Genomic DNA, 27,262 nt, shown 5'->3' with positions numbered 1-27,262 from the left:
GGAGGTTAAGGGGTGATCTTATCGAAGTCTATAAAATAATGAGGGGCATAGATAAGGTCGATAGTCAAAATCTTTTCCCAAAGGTAGGGGAGTCTATAACGAGGGGGCACAGATTTAAGGTGAGAGGGGAGAGATACAAAAGGGTCCAGAGGGGCAATTTTTTCACTCAAAGGGTGGTGAGTGTCTGGAACGAGCTGCCAGAGGCAGTAGTAGAGGCGGGTACAATTTTGTCTTTTAAAAAGCATTTGGACAGTTACATGGGTAAGATGGGTATAGAGGGATATGGGCCAAGTGCAGGCAATTGGGACTAGCTTAGTGGTATAAACTGGGCGACATGGACATGTTGGGCCGAAGGGCCTGTTTCCATGTTGTAACTTCTATGATTCTATGATTCTATGAACATAGGAACAGGAATAGGCTATTCATCCCCTTGACTCTGTACTGCCATTTTATGATCTGTACCTCAACCCCATTTACCTTCCTTTTCTCCATATCCCTTGATATGCCCACCTAACAAAAGTCTATTGATCTCAGTCTTGAAAATTTCAGTTGACCCAGCATCCACTGCATTTCAGGGGAGAGTTCCAGATTTCCACTACCCTTTCTATGGAAAAAATGCTTCCTGATTTCGCTCCTAATTGGCTTAGTTCTAATTTTCATATCATGTCCCCTTGTTCTGGATTCCCCCACCAGAGGAAATAGTTTCTTTGAATCCACCCTTTATCAAATCCCTTTATTATTTTAAACACCTCAGTTAGATCACTTGCATATTAACCAAGTTTTGTAAACTGGTAGGTAAACAGTATTGCAGATATATCAATGAGGCCTATACCTGTAACAGTAAGATGGTCATATTTTTAACCTAGAGTTAGTCATATGATGCATTGCTTAAGTTGGTTTGCTATATTACAGTGATGGGTGAAACAATGCCATGTTTAAGTTGCAGTGGGGCAGCAATAAACATCATAAAACGACACTGTAGATCCCAGGCTATCCATAAGCAATACAACAACAACAACTGCCAGCATTTATATAGAGCCTTTAACATAGTGAAATGTCCTATTGCGCTTCATAGGAGTGATTATCAAAAAAAAATTTGACACCGAGCCACATAAGGACAGGTGACCAAAATCTTGGTCAAAGGGGTAAGTTTTAAGGAGTGTCTTAAAGGAGGAGAGAGAGGTAGAGAGGCAGAGAGATTTGGGGAGGGAATTACAGAGCTTAGGGCCTAAGCAGCTGAAGGCATGGCTGCCACTGGTGGAGCCATTAAAATCGGGGATGCGCAAGAGGCAAGAATTGGAGGAGCACAGAGATCTTGGTGGGTTGTAGAGCTGGAGGAGGCTAAAGAGATAGGAAGGGGCGAGGCCATGGAAGGATTTGAAAACAAGGATGAGAATTTTAAATGTGATGAATTGCTGGACCGGGAGATAATGTAGGTGCACAGAGGACAGAGGTGATGGGTGAACGGAACTTGGTATGAGTTAGGATACGGGCAGCAGAGTTTTGGATGAGCTCTAGGTTATGGAGGGTGGAAGATGGGAGGCTGTCTAGGAGACCATTGGAATAGTCAAGTCTAGAGGTAACAAAGGCATGGGCGAGGATTTCAGCAGCAGATGAGCGGAGGCAGGGGTGGAGACGGGCGATGTTACGGAGGTGGAAGTAGGCGGTCTTGGTGATGGAGCGGATATGTGGTCGGAATGTCAGCTCAGGGTCAAATAGGATGCCAAAGTTGCGAACTGTCTGGTTCAGCCTCAGATAGTGGGATGGGAGAACATCTAGTACAAATAAAATTCTAGGGATTTTCATTTAAATACAGCAGTTTAAAAACAGTGTTGGACTATAATGGTATAAATGGCAGGTAATTTAATTTACACACAATATCAACTTTATAAAGTCCTGCTATGCAGGCAACAAGGCTCATGAGATCTGACAGTTTGAAAAGCCATATTGATTGGTACCCTTCCGGTAGAAAGTTGGTATGATTTGTATGGCAGAAGTGAATAAGGTACTAGGAATTTATACAGCTCTGTGTACATACCTATGTATCTTGCATAGGTCGTACCGTTCTGTCCCCAATCTTGATTCCCGTTGTCACAATTTTTGATCACACTCTTGCATTAACATTTACCACTGTAAATTGCTATGTGAACATTTGTTGTGTTGTGAACGGTTGTGATGTAGTTGCAGGCTCTGGCCATTGGATAGCTATGCGGAACAACTTTCTGAAGTTTCTCCCACTTGTCCCCATCTTGTTTACATATATTTTAAAAATCAACTCGTGAGGCAATGCCATGATCAATTTATTTACTATGTATTAATTTATTGTTTTCCTTTATTCACTGATGCAACTTTGACTTTTGTTTTTTTAGTTATTGGAGTGCTTCAGGATTAAGCCGTGGACTTACCCATCCAACTCTGAATGGTGGTTGTACCTGAAGGAGAAAATAAAAGACAATGAAGAAGTATCCAAGGTAAATCGGTAAAACTGTTGAATAACAAATTTGAATTGATTGTCTTAAGTCATTCAGTTCTGTGTACTGTGTATCATTTATGCCATTCATTGTGGTTACATTTCTTCACAAACTGTTACTAATTTAAAGAAATTCTTCATGGCAGCCTGGTAGGTCATGAATTGAAATGTCAGTTTTGACTGACATTTGACATCTCATTTGTGTTTTTTCTGGGTCACTGGGTGAAGTGTTCCACTGTAGCAGAGTGCTGCATTTCTGAGGAATGGAAGACTGATAGGATAATCCTATCTTAAAGACTTGGGATCTATTTAAATTGGATCATTTATTTAAAAATGTGAGCTTTGTTTTGATTATTCAGTTTATTTTTAATTTGTGGTTTTGACTGGTGCTTTTATTTTTTATGTTGAGACTAGAATTAAAATGCTTCACAAATTTTCATTGGCAGCTTAATATTTTTGTCAAGCAAGAAAATGCTGGACATTATTCTGTGATTTTTAAAAAAAAACATATTGGCAACAGGAATAGTGACAATCTGTTAGCATTAAGACACAAGATGCATGTAAAAATATCAGGATGATATTCTGGCTAGAAATGGGAAAAAAAAACACACATGCTGAAAATCTTTAAAAAAAACTGAAAATGTTAGGAATGCACAGTGGGTTAATCATCATCCTGAAGAGAAAGTTAGGTTTTATATCTCAGGCATAACCCTTTGTTAGAAATGAGTAATTATGAAGGATTACATCTGGAGACCTGTTTTTCTCTTCTAGATGCTAATCAGCAGGCTATGTTATCTTGGAATCTTAGAATGATACAACACAGAAGGAGGCCATTCGGCCCATTGTGCCTGTGCCTGTGCCTGTGCCAGCTCTTTGGAAGCGCTTTCCAATTAGTCCCACTCTCCTTTTTCCCCATAGCCCTGCAAATATTTCCCCTTCAAGTATTTATCCAATTCCCTTTTGAAAGTTGCTATGGAATCTGCTAACAAAATGTTTTCCTCATGTCACTTCTGGTTCTTTTGCCAATTACCTTAAATCTGTGTCCTGTTGTTACCGATGATTCTGCCACTGGAAACAGTTTCTCCTGATTTACTCAATAAAACCCTTCATGATGAACACCTCTATCAAATCTCCTCTTAACCTTCTCTGTTCTAAGGAGAACAATCCAAGCTTCTCCAGTCTCTCCATGTAACTGAAGTCCCTCAGCCCTGGAACCATTCTAGTAAATCTCTTCTGCACCCTCTATAAGGCCTTCACATCCTTCCTAAAGTGTGGTGCCCAGAATTGGCCACAGTACTTCAGCTGGGGCCTAACCAGTGTTTTATAAAGGTTTAGCATAACTTCCTTGCTTTTGTACTCTGCCTGTTTATAAAGCCAAGGATCCCATATGCTTTCTTAACAGCCTTCTCAACTTGTCCTGCCACCTTCAAAGATTTGTTTTCTGGCTTGTTTGCAAATCCAGATGGGAAATGCTTTGTGAAAGGCAGTGATTTCCACTGACAGGTAGTTAGGGCAGCCATTAATCTGTGAGCTGTGTAATATTGTCCCAAATGGTTACTATTTGTAATGAAACAAAAGTATTTGTACTTCCAATTAATGTAACCATCTAATCAACAGAGAAAGGTGAAAAGAGTTGCGTTTATATAGCACCTTGTCACTTCCCTCAAACATTTATGCAGGTAAATGTGGCAGCCATGCTACAAAAAGCAAGATCCCACAACTGGCACTGATTAATGAGAATTTAATCTGATTTAAGAATCACCACAACCAAAACCCTACTCTTCCAATAGCGCCACGGCATTTTTAATGTCTTTTTAATTTGTTTTCTGATGTGAGCAACACCAGCAAGGCAACACTTATTGCCCATCCCTAGATGCCCTGAGGACATTAAGAGTCTACTGTATCATGTGGGACTGCAGTCACATGCAGCTCAGACCAGGTAGTAGTGGCAGATCCTTTCCCGAAGGGCATTAGTGAACCAGTTGGATTTCAACAACAATCCATCTACTTTCTTTGTCATTTAAATGAATGGAATTTTTGAATTCAATTTCACAACTTGTCGCAGTCGGATTTTTAAAAATTCGTTCATGGGATGTGGGCGTCGCTGGCAAGGCCAGCATTTATTGCCCATCCCTAATTGCCCTTGAGAAGGTGGTGGTGAGCCGCTTTCTTGACTGACTGGCTTGCTAGGCCATTTCAGAGGGCGATTAAGAATCAACCACATCGCTGTGTGTTTGGAGTCACATATAGGCCAGACCGGGTAAGGACGGCAGGTTTCCTTCCCTAAAGGACATTAGAGAACCAGTTGGGTTTTTACGACAATCCGGTAGTTTCGTGGCCACCATTACTGATACTAGTTTTTTTAAATTCCAGATTTGATTTAATTAATTGAATTGAAATTCCCCAGCTGCCTTGGTGAGATTTGAACTCATGACGGGATTATTAGTCCACGCCTCTGGATTACTAGTCCAGTATCATAACCACTATGCTACGGTACCCGGTCTCATGACCTCTAGGCTGCTGGTCCAGTACCATCACCACAAGGCTATTATACCCTGTCCACCTGAACAGGCATTAGAACCTTAGTTTAACATCTTATCTGTAGGGCTGCACCTCTGACAACACAGCTCCCTGGCCCACAGTACTATGTTTAGGTGTCATCCTAGATTATCCGACTAAAAACAAGGACATATAAGGTAGCCAAACTTAGTGGGAGGATAGAAGATTGGGAAGTCTTCAAAAGACAGGAAAAAGTAACTAAAGGATTGATTAAGAAAGGGAAGATAGATTATGAAAATAAATTAGCAAAAAATATAAAAACAGATAGCAAGAGTTTCTACAGTTATATAAAAAGAAAAAGGGTGGCTAAGGCAAACGTAGGTCCCTTAGAGGATGAGACCGGGAAATTAATGGTGGGAAACATGGAGATGGCAAAAATGCTGAACAAATATTTTGTTTCAGTCTTTACGGTAGAGGACACTAAGAATATCCCAACACTGGACAAACAGGGGGCTCTAGGGGGGGAGGAGCTAAATACGATTAAAATCACTAAGGAATTGGTACTCAGTAAAAATAATGGGACTCAAGGCGGATAAATCCCCTGGACCTGATGGCTTACATCCTCGGGTCTTGAGGGAAGTGGCAGTAGGGATTGTGGATGCTTTGGTAATAATTTTCCAAAATTCTCTGGACTCGGCAAAGGTCCCGGCAGATTGGAAAACTGCTAATGTAACACCGTTATTTAAAAAGGGTAGTAGGCAGAAGGCTGGAAATTATAGACCAGTTAGTCTAACATCTGTGGTGGGTAAAATTTTGGAGTCTATTATTAAGGAGACAGTAGCAGAACATTTGGATAAACATAATTTAATAGGACAAAGTCAGCATGGCTTTATGAAGGGGAAGTCATGTCTGACAAATTTGCTTGAGTTCTTTGAGGATATAACGTACAGAGTGGATAAAGGGGAACCAGTGGATGTAGTGTATTTAGACTTCCAGAAGGCATTCGACAAGGTGCCACATAAAAGATTATTGCTCAAGATAAAGAATCACTGGATTGGGGGTAATATTCTGGCATGGGTGGAGGATTGGTTATCTAACAGGAAGCAGAGAGTTGGGCTAAATGGTACATTCTCGGACTGGCAACCAGTAGCCAGTGGTGTTCCGCAGGGGTCGGTGCTGGGTCCCCAACTCTTTACAATCTATAATAACGGTTTGGAGGAGGGGACCGAGTGTAACATATCAAAGTTTGCAGATGATACAAAGATGGGAGGGAAAGTGGAGAGTGAGGAGGACATAAAAAACCTACAAGGGGATATAGACAGGCTGGGTGAGTGGGCGGAGATTTGGCAGATGCAATACAATGTTGGAAAATGTGAGGTTATGCACTTTGGCAGGAAAAATCGGAGAGCAAGTTATTATCTCAATGGCAAGAAACTGGAAAGTACTGCAGTACAAAGGGATCTGGGGGTCCCAGTGCAAGAAAATCAAAAGGTTAGTATGCAGGTGCAGCAGGTGATCAAGAAGGCCAATGGAATGTTGGCTTTTATTGCTAGGGGGATAGAATATAAAAACAGGGAGGTATTGCTGCAGTTATATAAGGTATTGGTGAGACCGCACCTGGAATACTGCATACAGTTTTGGTGTCCATACTTAAGAAAAGACATACCTGCTCTCGAGGCAGTACAAAGAAGGTTCACTCGGTTAATCCCGGGGATGAGGGGGCGGACATATGAGGAGAGGTTGAGTAGATTGGGACTCTACTCATTGGAGTTCAGAAGAATGAGAGGCGATCTTATTGAAACATATAAGATTGTGAAGGGGCTTGATCGGGTGGATGCGGTAAGGATGTTCCCAAGGATGGGTGAAACTAGAACGAGGGGGCATAATCTTAGAATAAGGGGCTGCTCTTTCAAAACTGAGATGAGGAGAAACTTCTTCACTCAGAGGGTAGTAGGTCTGTGGAATTTGCTGCCCCAGGAAGCTGTGGAAGCTACATCAATAAATAAATTTAAAACAGAAATAGACAGTTTCCTAGAAGTAAAGGGAATTAGGGGTTACGGGGAGCGGGCAGGAAATTGGACATGATTTTAGATTTGAGGTTAGGACCAGATCAGCCATGATCTTATTGAATGGCGGAGCAGGCTCGAGGGGCCGATTGGCCTACTCCTGCTCCTATTTCTTATGTTCTTATGTTCTTATGATGTGCTCAGATCTTGAAGTGCGACTTGAACCCACAACATTTTGACTCGGAAGCTACCAGGTAGCTAACTGATCCAAGCTAACGCTCAAAGAAGGAAAGAAAGGCTTACATTTATATAGCCCCATATCACATCTTTGAGAAACATCTCAAAGCATTTTGCGGACGATGGGTTTGAATTGTGGTGATTTTGTTTATGTAGATAAACTTATGTTGCCATTTTGCACACAAGATTGCACAGACAGCAATGAGATCAATGACCAGTTAACATTTTTGCCAATGTTGACTGTGGGAGGAATATTGGCCAGTACACAGAGAGCACACGTGAGCCATAAGAACAGACTTGTTTTAACAATTCATTTGAAGGATGCTGTGACAATGCAGCACTCCCTCAGTACAGCAGTGTAGTGCCAGCTAAGATTATGTGCTTAAGTGCGAGTGAACCCATAACATTGAGACTTGAACGTATAGCCTTCTAACTTCAACAAGAGTGCTGCCTTCTGACTCCAGAAAGAGTGCTACCAACTGAGTCAAGCTAACACTAGTCAGTAGTTAACAGTCCTCAGCAACCCCACAAGTATTATCTGAATCAAGCTTTATTTGGCATAATTGTCATCTTGTACCAGAAGTGATCATTACCTAATTAATCAAAACTTTCCTATTCCAGGCCTTGGCTGCACAGAAATCTCTGCCTATGAACTACTACACCGTTTTCCACAACATTCAAGCACTACTCCCAGACGATTGTGTTATTGTCAACGAGGGTGCCAATACCATGGACATTGGCCGCACCATGCTGCATAACTACTTGCCACGGCATAGGTAATTACCATGTTAGTAAATTCAAGGCCATTAACAATTATAGAACTTAAAGATGAAGCAATTTTCACAAGGCTCCATATTTTGAGTACCTGCTTATGATTTGCAGTGGTTTTTGGTTACAAACCATACCTTTGCACCTCTACAAAACTCCCTATACTTTGCCTCAACAGTTTACTTTAATACCAGCTTCAGAAGAACACAACCTATTGTATCAGTGACACGTTCCAAATTCCCACACCAGGGCTCATTGAATGAGATTGTCAGTGGAAATTTAGTGCTATGAACCCACATCCACTAAGATCTGGGTTGCAACTGCCAAACCTCATTTCATGTGGGACCCTTGTAGCCAGCAGAGAGGAGATTTTCATCCTGCAGATTTTTATAATATAAATGAAATGTACTGGGGCAGCCGAGTGGTTCACAGAATGATAACATGCGGTGTTGTGTCTGCAATTTCCCACACGGTTCTTGACCATAGTCAGACTGTATTTGAGGGAAGAAGAGATTAAAATGATGCAAGCTAAAGGGTAAGTTAATCTGAGCTGCTTTTGCTTATTTCCTTGTGATGTTTGAGAGGGTAGCTCACTTGTCTACCTGCTTGGTGGATATATGATGTGCAGTAGGGGGAAATTAATTGTGTGTACACAAAATAAGTTGGAGATACTTTCTTTACAAAGCTGTAATAGAATTTTTATAATACCGGTGATGTTTACTCTTTCAAAATATGGCTGCTTTGTGTTGTTGCCACTAAAAATTAGAAAATTACCGCTGATATTTTTTCTTCTAGATTGGATGCTGGCACCTTTGGCACCATGGGGGTAGGTTTGGGTTTTGCCATAGCTGCAGCATTGGTTGCCAAGGATCAGACCCCACATCAGCGGGTTATCTGTATCGAAGGAGATAGTGCATTTGGATTTTCTGGAATGGAAGTGGAGACCATGTGTAGGTAATGCAATACATTTCTGAGTATATTAAAGAACAGACCTTGTTATTGGTTTGTATACTTTAGTACTGGGAAAGGGAATATTTTCAAGATATCAATACTCACCTTTTTTGAGAAACCAAGCTGAAAGGTCAAAGTAAGCAGTGCGACATATGAACAATGATGGATAGGAAAAGACCCTCTGGTCCATCCAGCCTGTCCCACACAATCGTGATACCTTGTGTATCACAATTTATACACTCCCCACCCCACATCATGTGATCTCCCGGGAGAGGCAAAAAACCAGCTTAAAAAACCCAGGCCTTTTTGCTGAAAAGAATCTGGGAAATTCCTCTCCGACCGCTTTGATGATCAGAACTAGTCCAGGAGATCACTCTGGCCCTAATAATTCTATGCATTACATTATCTACCTTTTGTAAGAGGTGCTCTCCACCCCAACCAGAAACAGGTCCAGCTCTCGCTTGAAAGAATTCAGCAAATCGGCATCCACTGCACGAGCCGGTAGCCTGTTCCAGAGGTCCACTATTCCCTGGGAAAAGAACCACCTCCTGACATCTAACCTAGACCTGATCTTGTAAAACTTGAAATTGTGACCCCTTGTCGTCCCTAACATATTTAATTGGAACAAATTATCAACTGGAACACAATCTATTTCTTTCATCATCTTCTAAACCTCAATCAGATCCCCTATAGTCTACGCTTTTCTAAAGTGTAGTGTTTTAGCTCTTTTAGCCTATCTTGATAACTAAGATGCTTTAAGCTGGGAATTTGTCTAGTGGCCCTCTTCTGCACCCTTTCCAATGCCTCAATATCACCCACCATGTGAGGAGACCAAAACTAGACACAGTATTCCAAATGAAGCCTGACCAAGGTCTTGTACAAGGACAAAATAGTATGCTTTGTCTTGTAGTCACTTGTCCCATAAATGCTCCCCAATACCATATTTGCCCAGCTATCATTTCACAGCATTGCTCATGAACCTTTAGAGATCTATGCACTAAAATGCCCAGCTCTCGTTCTTGCTCCACCTGCTTTAATGCTTTTCCCTGAAAGGTATATGTAGATCATTTGTCCTGCCCACATGCATAACACTGCACTTCTCCAAATTAAACATCATTTGCCAGTCATGAGCTTAGTGCCCCAACACATCAAGATCCGCCTGAAGCAGTCAAGCATCGTCTACTGTCCTGACACTCGCACAGATCTTGGTATCATCTGCAAATTTGCTAATCATACCCCCAGCACAATACATCTAGATCATTAATAAAAATATTAAAGAGCAACGGTCCCAACACCGATCCCTGCAGGACACCACTAGTGACCGATCTCAAAACAGATCCAAATCCATCTATAACTACTTTCTGCCTACATCCTTCCAGCCAGTTCTCAATCCAGCTCAATATATTACCACTAATACCGGAGGCTTCAATACCAGACGCATCACCGAGGTTTAAGAGTAAAAGAAATGAGGAAAATCTGCAAGTAGTGATCGTACGGCATCAAGCTTGGGTTTTAATTTGGGAAGAAGGAAAATCTGAGGGAGATAAGAAGTTCCACAGTTTTCATGTGATGTAAAGTCAAATGAGGTGAGGTGCACCTATCTGATGACGAGCTTCTTTGTGTATCCTGCCCATGATTGTGAAAGAGGTGTTGTCTCCCCAGCTATGGGAGTAATAAGTCTAGCCTTTGATAGGCTTGGATTATATAGAGAGGTCAGATTTGTTGAGGGGAGAATGAATCGTTGTCACAAAAGAGGAAATCAAGCTTCTTGGTGACAGCTTTAGCAGTGGGGAGAACATATGGGCACTCCATTGGAGAGGACATCATGAGACCAAGAATGTCAATAGATGAAGAAAGATTAAGGGTAAAGCTACCAAAGGTAAGAGGTGTAGGCAGCTGGTTAGACTTGTAAGACATAAGAAGACACTGAATGAAAAATTGAAAGAAATTAGATTTTCTTTGTCCCAATAATGGATATCGAGGCGATTTAAATGTAGTGAAACAGACCTTGCACTGATTGCACTGGAGGTTGTGAGCACAGAGTGTGTGCGATCTGAAGAAAGTTGATCAATGTAGAGTATAATTATCAACAAACAGTGGAGGAGGTAATGATGTGAGAAAGTTCCTGAGTAGGAGAGACAACGGTGCCCTGGGAACCCCCAAGTTAATGGCAGAAGTTAGAAGGCATAAATTGATGACACAATTAGAGAAGTTTGAGAGGAAACTAGATAGGCATGGACATAGATAGCTTTCGTGGGAGATTATATGATGGTAACTCAAAGTCTGTCAAAAATTTGTAGCTAATGGAGCTGACTGCTTTATAGTAAATCTCTTTGTTAGAAATGGTAAATATCAATAGTTAATTATGAAACAGTGAGTTCGGAATCATCTGCTATTGTGATTTGAAGACCTATTATCCTTTTAAATGTTTTTTTTCACCACAAGCCTGCTGTTCGTTACTGCAATGCATCTGAGATAATATATTTGGCTATTATGGCTGGCTTGTATCGTGCAGTTGTGCTGTATAATATTCAACAAGCTTCATGGAAATTATGCATACAGATATACAGTACAGGCCAGCTAAGGTCACGTGTTATCCAAAAGGCACTTCATGAAGGATCCATTCCTGCTAGAAAAATACAGTTATAAGCTGAATTTCTCCTGCAGCATTGCTATCAAAATAGCACAAGAATTTATTTGCAAGTAAAACTACTGATATTTTAGCTGTTATAAACAAAATTAAAATAAACTCATTGGTACTGTTGACAACACACTACATTGCTTCTGAAGTTGGGGAAACCACATTTCATTTTGAGAGCTTCTGAGAAATATTGCTCATGTCACCCAGCAACAAGTTTCATGTCCCCAAAGATCATGTTCCTACTGTTGTAATGAATAACGTTCTCTCATGGGGCTATAATTATGAAAATTTCTATTTTTTTAATGTACAGGAAGATAAAGTAAGATGTGCCAACCAACTGAGACACATAATTTTTGAGACTAACTTTTTTTGATCATTACCATGTACTACTTTGACTGAACCCAACCCAGGACAAATACAACAACAAGTGCCACCCACCAGAGTAGGGCAGCATAATGAACGGCCCAGTTAAACTAAAAGTGCCCTTGTATGAAAATTTGGCTGTCATCTTAATATCCTGCAGTGCCCATCGGTCACAGAAGGCTTTGAGCAAACTGCCGGACATGGCATGATTGTGTTCCATGGTCACCTGGGCACTCATAAGTGCTCAGAACAGCAGGAAGGGCAATTGGAGAAACTCTTTACGATGATCCTACATACCCTGAACCTGTGGATTTTACGAGGCCCAGGAGCAGACCCACAAGGAAGTCCTATGGTCAGCTTGACCCATTGTTTACCAGGTGACCAAAGACAAAGAGCATAGGTGAAAAATGTAGCCAGAATTTGAGGAGCAGCCCCTTCAGGTAATGGAAATGGGGCTACAACCTCTAGCCCTGTACGTAGATATGGAAAACTGAGTCATCCAGGAAAAAAAGTTGGCGTGCGGCCAGGGCGTAGGGGAAGTGGCTCAAATAATAAAGAAAGACTTGCATTTATATAACACCTTTGACGACCTCAGGATGTCCTAAAGCGCTTTACAGCCAATTAAGTACTTTTGAAATGTAGTCACTGTTTTAATGTAAGAAACGTGGCAGCCAATTTGTACACAGCAAGCCCGCACAAACAGCAATATGATAATGACCAGATAATCTGTTTTAGTGATATTGGTTGAGCGATAAATATTGGCCAGGATACCAGGGAGAACGCCTCTGCTCTAAATAGTGCCATAGGATCTTTTACGTGCAGCTGAGAGCATGCAGGGCCTTGGCTTAACGGCTCATCTGAAAGATAGTGCAGCACTCTCTCAATGCACTGATATGTCAGCCTGGAAATTGTGCTCATCTCTGGAATGGGACTTAAACCCACAGCTTTCTGACTCAGATACGAGTGTGCTACCACTGAGCCACGGCTGACACGTAATGATTTGACAGCACTGATCCATGCAGCACTCTCTACCCAAGGTCTCCAGCAGTGCTTTCCACTAGGAATGCTCAACCCTGCCAGTTGGTAGGTTTTACCTCCAAGATGTGTCAGGGCAGAAGATGAAGGCGAGGAAATGGAAAGTGTGCAACAGCAGTAAATCAAAGAAATTACATACTGGCAGTTTGGAATGGCACAGAAGAAATTTCTGAGCGAAGGTTCAAGCTGTGAGCCAGAGGCCGCCAAGGAGGATTTTGGGGCCTCATGCAGATGAGCATCTTTTTCTGAGCGAGGGGAAATCAAATGGAAACACTCCATGCTCTTGAGCCTCCTCAACGTACTTAGAATCTAGAGCAAGTACGGATTGTAGTTTCATTGGCCGTAGGATGGATGTAACGTTAGGACATCCAGGCGGCTAACGTCTCTGGCAACATTCATCCCGCTCCGCCACCATCAACTTTCCTTTCCGGTATCATATAATCAGGAACCACTGGATAGCAATGAAGAGTGAGAATCCTGTTTGCTATTTTGTTATTGTCTCTTTTCCCCTCCACCTTAGACTAGGATGCTGAGGCCAATTGTAATTTTCTCCCCCCGCCCCCCCCCCCGCCTCCCCATCTCCAACCCAGCTGAGATAGGCCACCTCAAGATGAACGAGGAATTGAATTGAAGCCTTGCTGGTTCGACACCACATTTACCTACTGAATCATCAAGCAGTTTATGAAATTTTTTTTTTATAAATTTGGTGCTTGATTATTTATCCAGTTGTTTTTTTTAAATTAATGTATTTTATCGCTAGCACTCATTAAACAGCTGTGGTGCAGACACTGAATCACCAGTGATGGTATTAGAGAATTTATTTTGGTTATTCTTCCATTCATGGACTTCTCCAAGAAATAATAATTCTAAATTGAAGTATCAATCAAAGAATGGTATACAAAAACTTTTCAGTGGCAACGTTTGCAGATGGGTGGTGGGGAGAGTTTAATATTGATGAAAAATAACTTTTCCAAGGCAATTATATTTTTAAGATTTGTTGAATATATGTGTAATCCACCTTCAGAAAAGTCTTTGTCTAGCTCAGTGTAAATGAATAGGGGAATAGGCCCTCAGGCATGCAGCAGTAGCATCTGCAGTCGTAAAGGTTAATTGCTTTCTAAAATTATATTTTGTCGCACTATATAAAAGGGGATTCCCTCACGTCAGAGAGGGGAGAATGAGAGAAAAGCAGGATACACGAAATGGTGAAAGGAAATCTAGAAACCTAGAAGCGACTGCAAAAAATATTAACATTATATTCAGTCACCTATAGCAGCCTCAACATTTCTTGAGGAAATTTATGTACGATAATGTGCTTGGATGGGAAAGAGCTTGTACAGTGTTAATGATCACATGTATTAACATAATATGCAAATTTGTAATAACAGGAAAAAATCAGTTGGCAAGAAAAAGCTGTTTTTTTAAGTGTCATTAAAGATGTCAGCCTTGGCTCAGTGGTAGCACACTCGCTTCTAAGTTAGGGTTCAAGCCCCATTCAAGAGAGTTGAGCACATAATCCAGGCTGACACTTCAATGCAGTGCTGTCTGAGGTGGAGTCTTTTGGATGAGACGTTAAAACGAGGCCCCGACTGCCCTCTTCCGGTGGATGTAAAAGATCCCATGGCACTGTTCAAAGAAGAGTTCTTCATGTGTCCAGGCCAACATTTATCTCTCAACTAACACCGAAAACAGATGATCTAGTCGTTTATTTCATTGTTGTTTGTGGGACCTTGCTGTGCGCAAATATCTGCTGTCTTTCCTATATTACAACAGTGACTAAGCTTCAAAAGTACTTAATTGGCTGTAAAACGCTTGGGAGGAGTTGAGGTTGCGAAAGGTGCTATATAGATGCATGTTATTTCTTTGAGGCGTGTCTCCGATGGAAGTCGTGTAGTTCTATTGTAAAGAGCCCGATTATTACAAATTCGCCACAGATATCCACTTGGGTTCAGAGGTGCCTGCAACTCCTTTTAAGTAATCTGGTCACCTTCTTACGGAAGATGACTCCCACTGCCTTATTACTAGCGTGGTAACAGGTCCTGGGAGTGTAACACTGAAATTCCCTTGTGTTAAGAACCAGATCCCCGTGTCTTGCGTGCACGTGCTTGTTCAATCTTTCCGAAGTTGGACCAAGTTAACACTAGGCGAGTCAATGTTTGGTTTGATTCATAAGCTGCTTTATTCCACAGTAGGCAAAACCTACAGAGCCCAGAGTATAATGAGAGGCACTTGGTATAATCAGTATAACTTCTGTTTGTACACTGATACATATATAAAGAACATGTGAATGTTGCCTCACTCTGGTGGGTCGTCTGACTCCATATACAACACCCTCTTGTTGCCTGTGCTCTGGTTTTCTGATCACTTGGCCCCCCATTAGAGATCAATAAAGGTTTCCAGCACCAAGGTGCGAAGTGTCCAATCCTTCAGCTTGGAAACATGGTGAACAATTTGTCTGGATCAGTTTTGTCAATCCCTTTCATAAGAACAGGAGTAGGCCATTGAGCCCATCAAGCCTATTCCGCCATTCAGTTAGATCATGGCTGATCAGCACCTCAACTCCATTTACCCTACTTTGCTCCATATCCCTTGATACCCTTACCTAACAAAAAAATTTACTGCTCTCCGTCTTGAAAATGTCAATTGTCCCAGCACAATTGGGGGAGAGAGTTCCAGATTTCCACTACCCTTGTATGGAAAAGTGCTTCCTGATTTCCCTCCTAAATGGCCTAGCTCTAATTTTAAGATTATGCCCTCTTGTTCTGGATTCCCCCACCAGAGGAAATAGTTTCTCTGTATCAACCCTATTGAACTCCTTAATCATTATAAATGCCTCAATTAGATCACAGCTCAACCGTCTAAATGCAAGGGAATGCAAGCCAAGTTTATGCACCCTGTCCTCATCATTTAACCCTTTAAGCCCTGGTATAATTGTGGTGAATCTGAGCTGTACACACTCCAAAAGCTTATCTTGAAGAATTGAATCGGGTCTCTTGAAGTTTCCTTTTTTCAAAGCTGTGCTCTTGTGGTTTACAGTTACCCAGCCGAGTTGGAGTATCTTGCATATAGATATGATATAATGGTAAGCATTAACTTTTCTTTTTATCTTAGGTACAGTTTGCCGATAGTGGTCATTGTAGTAAACAATAATGGAATTTACAGTGGACTGGATGAGGACACTTGGAAAGAGATGTCAAAATTGGGAGAAACTGAATTTGTGTAAGTGAAGAAGCTGTTTTGGGGGTAATAAATCTCTGTTGCTCCACGCAATAAAACTAGCATCCAAGGGCTTTCTTTTGAAAGCATAGAACTATATCTGGAGCTAATTAAATTTCTGCCAATATATACAGCTGGCTGCAGTACAATAAAGCCAACTGTATACACATACCTTAATTGACATCTGTCAAAGTTAATGAAACAGAAGTACATCTGCTTGCTTTATACTGATAGTTGAATACTAAATTTCTTAACTCAATTAGAAACTGGTGTCCTGCGGGTTCTTAGCTGTGGAACCTGATTAGAACATTTTTCCCCTTAGTTTTTTTTTGACAGGGGTGGTGGGGGGGAGGGGTTGGGAAAAAGGTGTTTTTTTTAACCAATAGTTTGTTATGCTAGCAGAATTTCTTCATTGTTAGTGTTCTCATTTTGTTCTTACTCTTTATTAGTGTGGATTCCTGCATTCAAAGTTTGTGTCTGAGTGTTTTTGTATTGTAATATACATACACATTTTATATTACTAAAATTCTGCATTAGCACCCACGTGCATTTCTCCTAGTTTCCAGAAAGTGGACTGATCAAGCACTCTAATGAGACCAGACCAATTATAAATCAACAAGCTGATTTATTTTTGTATAATATGTGAATAAACAGAGTAACGATTAATTTACTTCATAATGGTCCTTAGAACATAGAAAATAAAACACTTCACACTCCTGCTATGAGTAGGTTAGGTACACTTTTCAATCTAGTATTCTCCTTGAATCTAGTCAGCGTTATGTTTAAGGTGAACCCTTTCACTCTGGGTCTTTTTCACACTAGATTTTGCTGCGCACTGTGTTTTTCTTTCTTAGCTGGACACGGAGCCAAAAGTTTGATCTCTGACCTGCCCCCCTCCCCCCAACATATCTGTGCACCTGGAGATTGGCTAGTTGAGCTGCCAATCAAACCACCTACTGTCTTCCATAGATGGATTTGTGCAGCTAATCCCTGCTGAGCTTGCATGTTACATCCATCCCAACATATCATGTGTGACTGTTTACTGGAAGGATTCGAAACAACCACCTTCCTTTTGTTTCAAACTGATAGGCCAGCCGTCAAAACGGTTATCATATCTCCTTTCAGAGAGCTCATTAACATACCTAGTCCCCCTTTGTCTCAGTAGCTCCAGCCATTTTTCTCTGGCAAGATTGAAAAATATGCTGGACCTTTGGGAATTAATCCTTACAACCCCACATCCAACTTCATATCAAAAACATATTGTAGTTTAAGCCAAAAATTCCTTCTAGGCCAAACAGTCACAAATCCTGAAACATGACGCATTTTCTATTACTAAAATGTTATACTCTATAAAATCGTGGAAATAATGACCACCTGTGGTTTCTAGCTAGAGTTTGTAATTAGCGCAAACCACTACCAGACCAATCTCACAAGTGGTTCTACCTTAGTCAGCTATATTTTCGTTAAAAATGTTGAGCGATTTTCAACTGCTGTCAGCCCGTTTCTAGTCTGGTACACGCAAATCAGGATGGTGGACCTCAGACGCCCCTTTGACGCTCGAGGCCCACCTGCTGGAACTTTCTGGAGGGCCTGTAAACGAGTCTGCCTGTTTTGGGCAGGAGGCTATTTAAATATGCAAATCTGGGGAATTAATAATGGAGAATAAGGAAATGGCGAATGAATTGAACAGATATTTTGTGTCCGTCTTCACTGTAGAGGATACAAATAACATGCCAGTAATAATTGTGAATCAAGAGGTGAAAGGGAGGGAGGAACTTAAAACATTTACAATCACCAGGGAAAGGGTTTTGAAAAAATTATTAGAACTTAAAGCTGACAAGTCCCCAGGTCCTGACGGACTTCATCCTAGGGTCTTAAAAGAAGTGGCTGCAGAGATAGTAGATGCATTGGTATTAATTTTCCAAAATTCCCTAGATTCTGGAAGGGTCCCATTAGATTGGAAAATAGCGATTGTAACTCCTCTGTTCAAGAAAGGAGGGAGACAGAAAGCAGGAAACTGCAGGCTAGTTAGCTTAACATCTGTGATAGGGAAAATGCTAGAATCTATTATTGAGGAGGTTATAGCAGGACACTTAGAAAATCTCAATGAATCAGGCAGAGTCAACACGGCTTTGTGAAAGGCAAATCGTGTTTGACTAATTTATTAGAGCTCTTTGAGGAAGTAACAAGCAACGTGGATAAAGGGGATCCTGTGGATGTGGTGTACTTGGATTTCCAGAAGGCTTTTGACAAGGCGCCACATCAAAGGCTACTGCACAAAATAAGAGCTCATGGTGTAGGGGGTAACATATTAGCATGGATAAAGGATTGGTTAGCTAACAGGAATCAGAGAGTAGGCATAAATGGGTCATTTTCAGGTTGGCAAGATGTAACGAGTGGAGTGCCACAGGGATCAGTGCTGGGGCCTTAACTATTTACAATCTATATCAATGACTTGGATGAAGGGACTGAATGTATGGTTACTAAATTTGTAATGACACAAAGGTAGGTAGGAAAGTAAGTTGTGAAGAGGACATAAGGAGTCTGCAAAGGGATTAAGTTAGGTTGTGAGTGGGCAAAAATTTGGCAGATGGAGTATAATGTGGGAAAATGTGAACTTGCCACTTTGGCAGAAGGAATAGAAAAACAGTATATTATTTAAATGGAGAGACATTGCAGAACTCTGAGGTACAGAGGGATCTGGATGTCCTAGTACATGAATCACAAAAAGTTAGTGTGCAGGTACAGCAAGTGATTAGGAAGGCAAATGGAATGTTGTCATTTATTGCAAGGGGAATGGAATATATAAGTAGAGATGTTTTGCTACTGTTGTACAGGGCATTGGTGAGACCACATCTAGAATACTGTGTGCAGTTTTGGTCTCCTTATTTAAGAAAGGACATAATTGCTTTAGAGGCGGTTCAGAGAAGGTTCACTCAACTGATTCCTGGGATGAGGGAGTTATCTTACGAGAAAAGGCTAGACAAGTTGGGCCTGTATACACTAGAGTTCAGAAGAATGAGAGGTGATCTAATTGAAACATATAAGATCCTGAGGGGACTTGAAGGGGTAGATGCTGAGAGGATGTTTCCTCTTGTGGGCGAGATTAGAACGAGGGGCTACAGTTTAAAAATAAGGTGTCTCCCATTTAAGATGGGGATGAGGAGAAATTTTTTCTCTGAGGGTCATGAGTCTGTGGAACTCCCTTTCCCAGAGAGTGGTGGAGGCAGGGTCATTGAATATTTTTAAGGCTGAGTTAGATAGATTCCTGATTAACAAGGGAGTCAAAGGTTATAGTAGGTAGACAGGAAAGTAGGGTTGAGGTCACAATCAGATCAGCCATGATCTTATCAAATGGCAGAGTAGGCTCGAGGGGCTGAATGGCCTACTCCTGCTCTTAATTCGTATGTTCGTAGGATCCTGCACCATTGTAGAACCCTGATTGCAATTTTGAAATACAAATGGGCGGATGCACCCTGAACGCTCCCTCCACTTGTACCGTGTGGTGAGCGGCCTAACCAGCGGCACTTAAGGGGATTGCCGGTGGCCCCTCCACAAAAGGATGCCAAACCTCTTTTTCTTTTTGTGGGGTCAGAAGGAGCAGGAGTTCTTCTCCTGGTTCCACCAGAATACTGCAGCTTGCTGCCGACCTGTGCGTGTCTCCCTCTGGGATCAGCTCCCTTCTCCTATTTCCTACCCCCCTCCCTGACCTGCTGGCCAGCTCAGGATGGGTTTCCCGCCCTCCTACAACCGGCAACCTGCTTTGGAGCACCCGTTTGATGCCCACAACTTATCAACTGCATCCAAATGAGGCCTTAACCTGAAAATAGTTCAGGCCTTCAGGCGCCATCTTCAGCCAGGGCAGGTGGCTGCTCTACTGTGTTCACGCCCATTTGGGCGAAAGTTGCAAATCCCGCCCCCTCCCGTTGCCTTCTAAAAAAGATGCCTGCATTTTATATGAGCTCTAAAGATTCTAATGTCTGTTTTATAAAAAAAATACCATCTGTGATATTGGTTAACATAATTCAGTCCATTTCTTTAATATACTATTATGCTATATTTCTTTATTTAGACTTTAGATGTGTTGTGAGTAAAAGTATAATAGTATTTTGATAAGCAGAAAGATGTTTTTGAAGATATTGCCGCAGTGAGGTTACCTTGTCTACTGGATTGACCTTCCTATTTTGTCCTGTGCTGTTAGTACTAAAGGTGCAGCTTCATTTCCTAAGATCCCAGTGCAGATCTCATGGCATTGCTCCTGGTAAATCGTACGATACACTGGGGCAGATTCGAACCCCTCCCCAAGCTGTATTTGCAATCGGCAGAGCGTGCTCGCAGTTGTCTGATAGTCCCAACAGGATACTCAGCCCATTTTGAGGGCCGGGCTTCATTAGTGTAGAGCCGGCAGGCTGCGGAGGGAAAACGAGCGTCCCAGGGCAGCTCGCTAGCTCCACGATGGAAGGAGGTCTGTCTCGATAGGGCAGAACCTGATGCAACAACATCCCAGGTTGTTTTAATGGAGCCCCGAGGAGCACTTCTCCTCCCGGCCTCCAAAAAAATAAATTAAATCTTAACTGCTGGGCTTTTCTTCAGCTGGACTGCATGTACCGTTCTGAAATGGTAATTAGGGTCCTATGTATGTCATTTCAAATTGCATCCTTCTCCTGTGCCACTGTCTCAGGCTGATCTAGACTGTTCACAACTTCGACATCTTATTTGTCTTTGAGCTAAGCTTCTGGCTCCATGTCTTCTCCATCACAAAGACAACCTGCTTCCACTTCTGCAACATCGCCAGTCTCCACTCCTGTCTCAGCCCATCTGCTACCAAAACCCTCATCCAAGCCATTGCCATCTCCAGCCTCGACTATTCCGATGTTCTCCTGGCGACCTCCCATCCTCCATAATCCCAGCAAGCACAGCCCGGCAGCAGGCTGCAGTGTTCTGGTGGAGCCAGGACAAGCAGTCCTACTTCAGCGCTTCCAAAACTCTGCTGCCCATATCTTATCCTGCACCAAGACCCTATCGCACATAACCCCCGTGCTCACTGACCAACATTGGCTGCGAGCCACCCAACGCATCCAATTTAAATTCTCATCTTGGTGTTTAAATCTTTTCATGGCCGTGCCCCTCCCTATCTCTGTAAACTTCTCCAGATCTACAACCCACTGAGAACTTTGGCCTCTTGTGTGTCCCCCACTCCCTTCACCCCACCATTGTGGCCATGCCTTCAGCCGTATGCTCTGGAATTCCATCCCTAAACCTCTCCACCTTCCTCTTCCCCTTTAGGGCCCTTCTTAAAACCCAGCTCTTTGACAAAGCTTTTACTCATCCATCCTAATATCTTCTTTTGCTTGATGTCAATTTTTGATTGTTTGTGCTTCTGTGATTCACTTTGGGATGTTTTTCTACATTAAAGGTGCTTTATAAATGCAAGATTTTGTTTTCTAGAAGACAACAGATCTATTAAATGCTTCCTTTTTTCAACATGTTCCCGCAATTGTTGTAAAAGAATACAATTTTGTCAATCAAAATGACAGAATACAGAAAGACATGATTTTCCAGTGGGTACAAATGGAGCTGCAGCTGATGCTACAACAGCAGCAGGTGTTGGAGAATAGTGACACTGCACCATTGAAGGATTTCATGTTGCATGTTAAGAGGCTGATGTGAGAACAAGACCTGCATTGTTAGTGTCCGTTTTGATTCAACCATTTGTATAGAAAACAAACATTTGAAATCAATGACCTCTTTCCTTCTGGGCTATCAGGGGGTATTTGTACAACCAGTTTTATTGAATAATAGTCCAAGGCATTAAATGTTAGATTTTCATTCAGGGGGTATAAATCCTGGTTCTGTTTATCAGTATGATTTGTTTTTAAGAGGCGCAGTATGTCCTTTGCCTAGCTGTTAGATAAAGTGCCCTTTTCATAATGAAGCATTTATCCAGGTCACTTACATAGTACTGGTTGCTAATTTCTCTTCTCTCAACCCGCAGCTGAGCTTTCCGTGACCTGTCTCTCTTTATTCCCTCATAAAATTAGTATTTTTTTCTAATAGATAAGTAATCTTCATAACATACTCACTAGTACTTTGCTTTTGGTTACAATTTTAGCCACATTATAGATTTTCTGACATTGGGTTGAATGTTTTCTATTCCCCCACCCACTGGGATGTTGGTACAATTTATACGCTGAATGGTGATTCAGGGCTATTCTTATTTTAATTTCTAAGTTGACGTATGCCCCTGAGTGTTAGTATTCTTTTCACCTGTAGTTTTTAACAGCTGTCCAATAAAATCAATTATCATCCCATCTGGCTGGGCTCGATTCAAATGCAGATCTTGGCAAGAGCGTGGATTGATTTTAGACATTTCATACCACCTGTTCATGATGCATTGTGATTGTGATCAGGTCTCTTTTCTCTTAAGACCAGTTTTCTCCCTCCAGGAGAATGGAGCTAATTGTATGAGGGAATAATGATAATCTATATATTGTTGTTCTGTTGCTGTTCTTGGTGAAAGTGAAACCTAGACAGAAAATTATCTTCAGAGTCAGGAACAAAATGTATTCAGATGGCGTAAACATCATATTCTTATTTCCGTTGGAGTACAATAAATGCAAAATTTGGAAATGCATGGGGAACAAATCTATATCCTTTCATTTTTCTTGTGCATACCTTAACATAAGTCCATTGTTGGCAGGATCTCTTCAGGAGTTTCATACTCGAAGATATACAAATTACAAGGAGAGAGTAAGGTAGTGGGATTAGTTTTGGATAGCTCTAGCAAAGAGTTGGCACATGGATAAATGGCCAAATGGTCATTTTGTGCTATAAACTTCAATGTTTCCTTACTTTCATTTTCTGACTTCAGAAAATTCAATCAAATTGTTAAGACACGACCTTTTCTGGAATCCATGTTGGGTGTCCCAGATATGGCCTTCTCTGTCTAAGTGATCATATATTGCAACGCTAATGATTCCCTAGAGCATCTTACCTATTACTGACGTCAAGGTAATGGGCCTACAGGTACCTGGTTCTGAGTTATCCCCCTTTTTAAAAATTGGAACATCCTGGGGGTCACCATTTACCAGAAACTTAACTGGACCAGCTACATAAATACTGTGGCTACACGAGCAAGTCAGAGGCTGGGTATTCTGCGGCGAGTGTCTCACCTCCTGACTCCCCAAAGCCTTTCCACCATCTACAAGGCACAAGTCAGGAGTGTGATGGAATACTCTCCACTTGCCTGGATGAGTGCAGCTCCAACAACACTCAAGAAGCTCGACACCATCAAGGACAAAGCAGCCCGCTTGATTGGCACTCCATCCACCACCTTAAACGTTCATTCCCTCCACCACTGGCGCACCGTGGCTACAGTGTGTACCATCTACAAGATGCACTTCAGCAACTTGCCAAGGCTTCTTTGACAGCACCTCCCAAACCCGTGACCTCTATCACCTAGAAGGACAAGGGCAGTAGACGAATGGGAACACCACTGCCTGCGCGTTCCCCTCCAAGTCACACACCATCCTGACTTGGAAATATATCGCTGTTCCTTCATCGTCACTGGGTCAAAATCCTGGGACCCACTACCTAACAGCACTATGTAAGTACCTTCACCACACAGACTGCAGCGATTCAAGAAGGCGGCTCACCATCATCTTCTCAAGGGCAATAAATGTTCACGTCCCATGAATGAATTTAAAAAAAGCCTCCTTCCAGTCTAAGGGAAGTCCCTGGCTTCAGAGCGCCATTAAAGCTACGAGCAATGGACTCATATAGCACAGGTCCCCTTTCCTTGAGGACCCTCGGGTGGATATCATCTGGGCTGGCAATCCAATATATTTTAGGGTTCCTTTTTCTTTCAAAAGCAATATAATCTATTTTAGAGTTAACAATTTTATTGTTAATTCTCAGTTGCGCATCATCAAGAGTGAAGACAAGATGCAAAGTACTCATTTAGTATCTCTGCCATACCTTGAGAGTCACTTCTAACCTGCCCTTGAGTGTCCTTTCAATGGCCCAATACAGTCTTTTGACAGTCCTCTGACTCTTAATGTGGCTGAAAAAGCTTTTCCCATTTCCATTTCCAAGACAGGTGTCCATGATTTTCTTTTCCATTAACCTTTTAGCTGATCTAATAGTATCCTTAATTATTTTTAACTGTTCTTGGTGCATGTGTTTGTTTTGCTGTGCATTAAGTACTTTCAGTTTATAACAAAAGTTTTGTTTGTTTTATTTGTCGTCTTTGTACATGACTGAGGTGGCAGAACATTGGTGGAATATTGATATTGTCGAATATGCTTTCCAAAAACGTCATTATCTAAACATTGATTGCCCATATTACTGATGAGACAGATATCTCAAGGATATTTTAAAGTAAAAATTGATTGATTTTCACTAAATTGCCTGAATTTTGAAACCTGCAGGACTGATTATGTCATTGCGTTCACAGATTTAAACAAAAGTAAATGAAGGAATGACATGGTTGTTTATTCCTCTTTGGTAAACATTTTCAGTACCTTATTTCCTCGTTTCTTTTAGGGCCCCTCCCATCTCCCTCCTACCCAATGCTCACTATGAGCAGGTCATGTCTGCATTTGGTGGAAAAGGTTATTTTGTACAGACACCTGAGGAGCTGCAAAAGGCACTTGTTGCATGTTTGGCTGACCAGAAAATGCCATCACTTATTAATGTGATGATTGATCCATCATCTGACAGAAAGAAACAAGTAAGTGCATTTGGAGGAATGCATTTTGTGTATAATGAATTATTTTGAAGTGCAGTAACTTATGTAGGTAGATGAAGCAGGCATTGATATTTTTTTGAGGATTCTGTTGCACGATTGAACACATCTATAGTACGGAACACTCAGTCTCTGTTGTTGATGTGTTTAGAGTGACCTCCAGCGGAGCTGATTATAGTCTTTATGATGAATCTATTAAATCGGTTTTGTATGGAGGAGAGGGGTTCAAGCAGCACAGTGAGTTAGTTAGACACGGGACTCTCCTGAGATCGTCTACACTGTGAGTTTTCAACTCTCAGCAAAGTTGGCTGGAGGAAGATGCTTAATAGAGGCCAGGTGCTTTTCTACAGGGAGGAAAAGTTAGCGAGCCGGTCAGTCCACACACCTTTGAACAGCTGTTGCAAGAGCAGCATTGACAGGAACCTGAGAAAGGGATCTCCTTGTTCTGCTGCCTCAGTCTCAGTTGGTGATGCCGGTGATGGACTGGGGTTGACAATTGTAAACAATTTTACAACACCAAGTTATAGTCCAGCAATTTTATTTTAAATTCAGTTGGTGATGTTTTGGGGAAACCCAAAGTGGAGAAAAAAATGTAGAAAATGATTAGAAGTTGCAGTTTTGTGAAGCAATAAATTAGTTTGTGGACCCATTGTATTATGTATGCTTACACAAACAGGTCTGTGTGTGAAGGTTCACAATCTTGGCCATGTTTTTTGGTGAAGGGAATGGGGGAGGGAATGAGAGGAAGTTTTTTTTTGCTCTTTTGGATTTAATTTAATTTCATGTGTGCATGTGCATGTAGGGGAAGACCACTATGGTTGCATTTTGTCTCTTAGATTCAACTAATTATTGGAAATCTTGTTCAACTGCTGAAGGGTTTGAGTATGAGTGGTAGTAATGCTGGTACACTGTTCTTTCACAAATCTGTTAAATACTTACAAGGATTAAATAATCACTAACTGTTTAGAGATATAGTAATAGCACTACTTGATTTTTTTTTAGGGTTCCTTAAAGTAGGGGATCAACAGGTGGTGTGGGAGGGAAATGAGTCCATTGAAGAATTATCACGTAGACTTCGGATAGAGTGGTATTGATGGGCCATATAATCTTTTCCCACTCTCAACTTTATGTTCTTCTATGTTATTTGCTTTCAGGATTTCACCTGGCTGACTCGCTCCAATATATGACTTGAATGATGTGCTAGGAGAAGTTGCAACTAGTCTGCAAGCACAAAACCAAAGCAAAGTAAACCAGGCTGAGCTAACTGGAAAACGTGTGTTAGCGAGAGTCTATAAATAAGTAGAATTTAGTAAAAAGAATCTGTTTTATAATTTCTTACGTGAATATAACATTTTGCTAATATTGGATGCCTATATTCTTGAGCTTTTTGGGTTTAGAGTTGGTTCCACATTAGGTCACCAGGGTTTGACTACTGGGATAAAATGAACTTTTTAATACTATTTGAATATGATCTAGAATGTTCAAGTCAATCAAATGTAAGTTTAGCATACTCTGGACAGTAGAGCATATTCCAGGATCAATGATTAGTATATCCATATCTAAAGTGTCACTATCACCGCCATGAATTACAACCAGAATGATCATATACAATACCTGTACAGGTTAAACCGGACCAGTGCAATGATTTTTGTAAAAAAAAAATTCTGTTAACCTCTATTGCAAAATGAAAAATAAATCTCAGTTTACATAACATCCCAGCATAATTTAGTTGGGAAATTGTATTTCATTGAAGTATAAATAAAAATGATTTTTACGTACATTTTATTGTGCCAAAATGATTTTCTTGGTAATTTAATTTTAAGTGTTGGAAAGGCTAAATCATTGTAGTGCATTCTGAGAAATTAAATACAATAGCAAATAGCAATGCACTTTTATTAACCTCTCCTGCTGAAGAAAACTGTTATAGATATTTAATATTTATTTCAAAGTGACATTGCCTACAGCTAGCTTCAAGTGTTTGTACAACTCATAAAAGGAGGCCATCTATCAAAACGGGCTCTTCTCTGTGTATGGATATCTCGATGTGGAGATGCCGGTGATGGACTGGGGTTGACAATTGTAAACAATTTTACAACACCAAGTTATAGTCCAGCAATTTTATTTTAAATTCACCAGCTTGTGAATTTAAAATAAAATTGCTGGACTATAACTTGGTGTTGTAAAATTGTTTACTATGGATATCTCAATATTGCTGGATCAATCATATGAAAACTATCATTCAGCAAATTGCAAATGTAAAACGTAAATTTAAAGCTGGTGAATTTCAGTATATTTTTCTTCCTATCTAGGTAATGTATTTTTAGATTTTA

General features: G+C 41.1%; 1 protein-coding gene across 2 annotated transcripts in view; it reads left to right on the top strand.

Annotated features, from left to right (window-relative positions):
* hacl1 (2-hydroxyacyl-CoA lyase 1) overlaps window positions 1-26,710 on the top strand; it is an 82,634-nt gene extending 55,924 nt beyond the window's left edge. The window contains exons 12-17 of one of the 2 annotated variants that reach the window (XM_068005851.1): window positions 2,370-2,471; window positions 7,834-7,988; window positions 8,776-8,934; window positions 16,082-16,189; window positions 24,731-24,917; window positions 26,087-26,710. In XM_068005851.1, coding sequence (XP_067861952.1) covers window positions 2,370-2,471; window positions 7,834-7,988; window positions 8,776-8,934; window positions 16,082-16,189; window positions 24,731-24,917; window positions 26,087-26,119 — 744 coding nt within the window. In that variant the 3' untranslated portion in view covers window positions 26,120-26,710. The remainder of the gene's footprint in view (window positions 1-2,369; window positions 2,472-7,833; window positions 7,989-8,775; window positions 8,935-16,081; window positions 16,190-24,730; window positions 24,918-26,086) is intronic. The other variant, XM_068005861.1, reaches the window with a different exon arrangement.
* Window positions 26,711-27,262: the final 552 nt, after the last annotated feature.

This window comes from Heptranchias perlo, chromosome 2 (assembly GCF_035084215.1).
Source record: "Heptranchias perlo isolate sHepPer1 chromosome 2, sHepPer1.hap1, whole genome shotgun sequence".
NCBI lineage: Eukaryota > Metazoa > Chordata > Chondrichthyes > Hexanchiformes > Hexanchidae > Heptranchias > Heptranchias perlo.
This window is presented reverse-complemented; position numbering and strand designations above follow the sequence as displayed.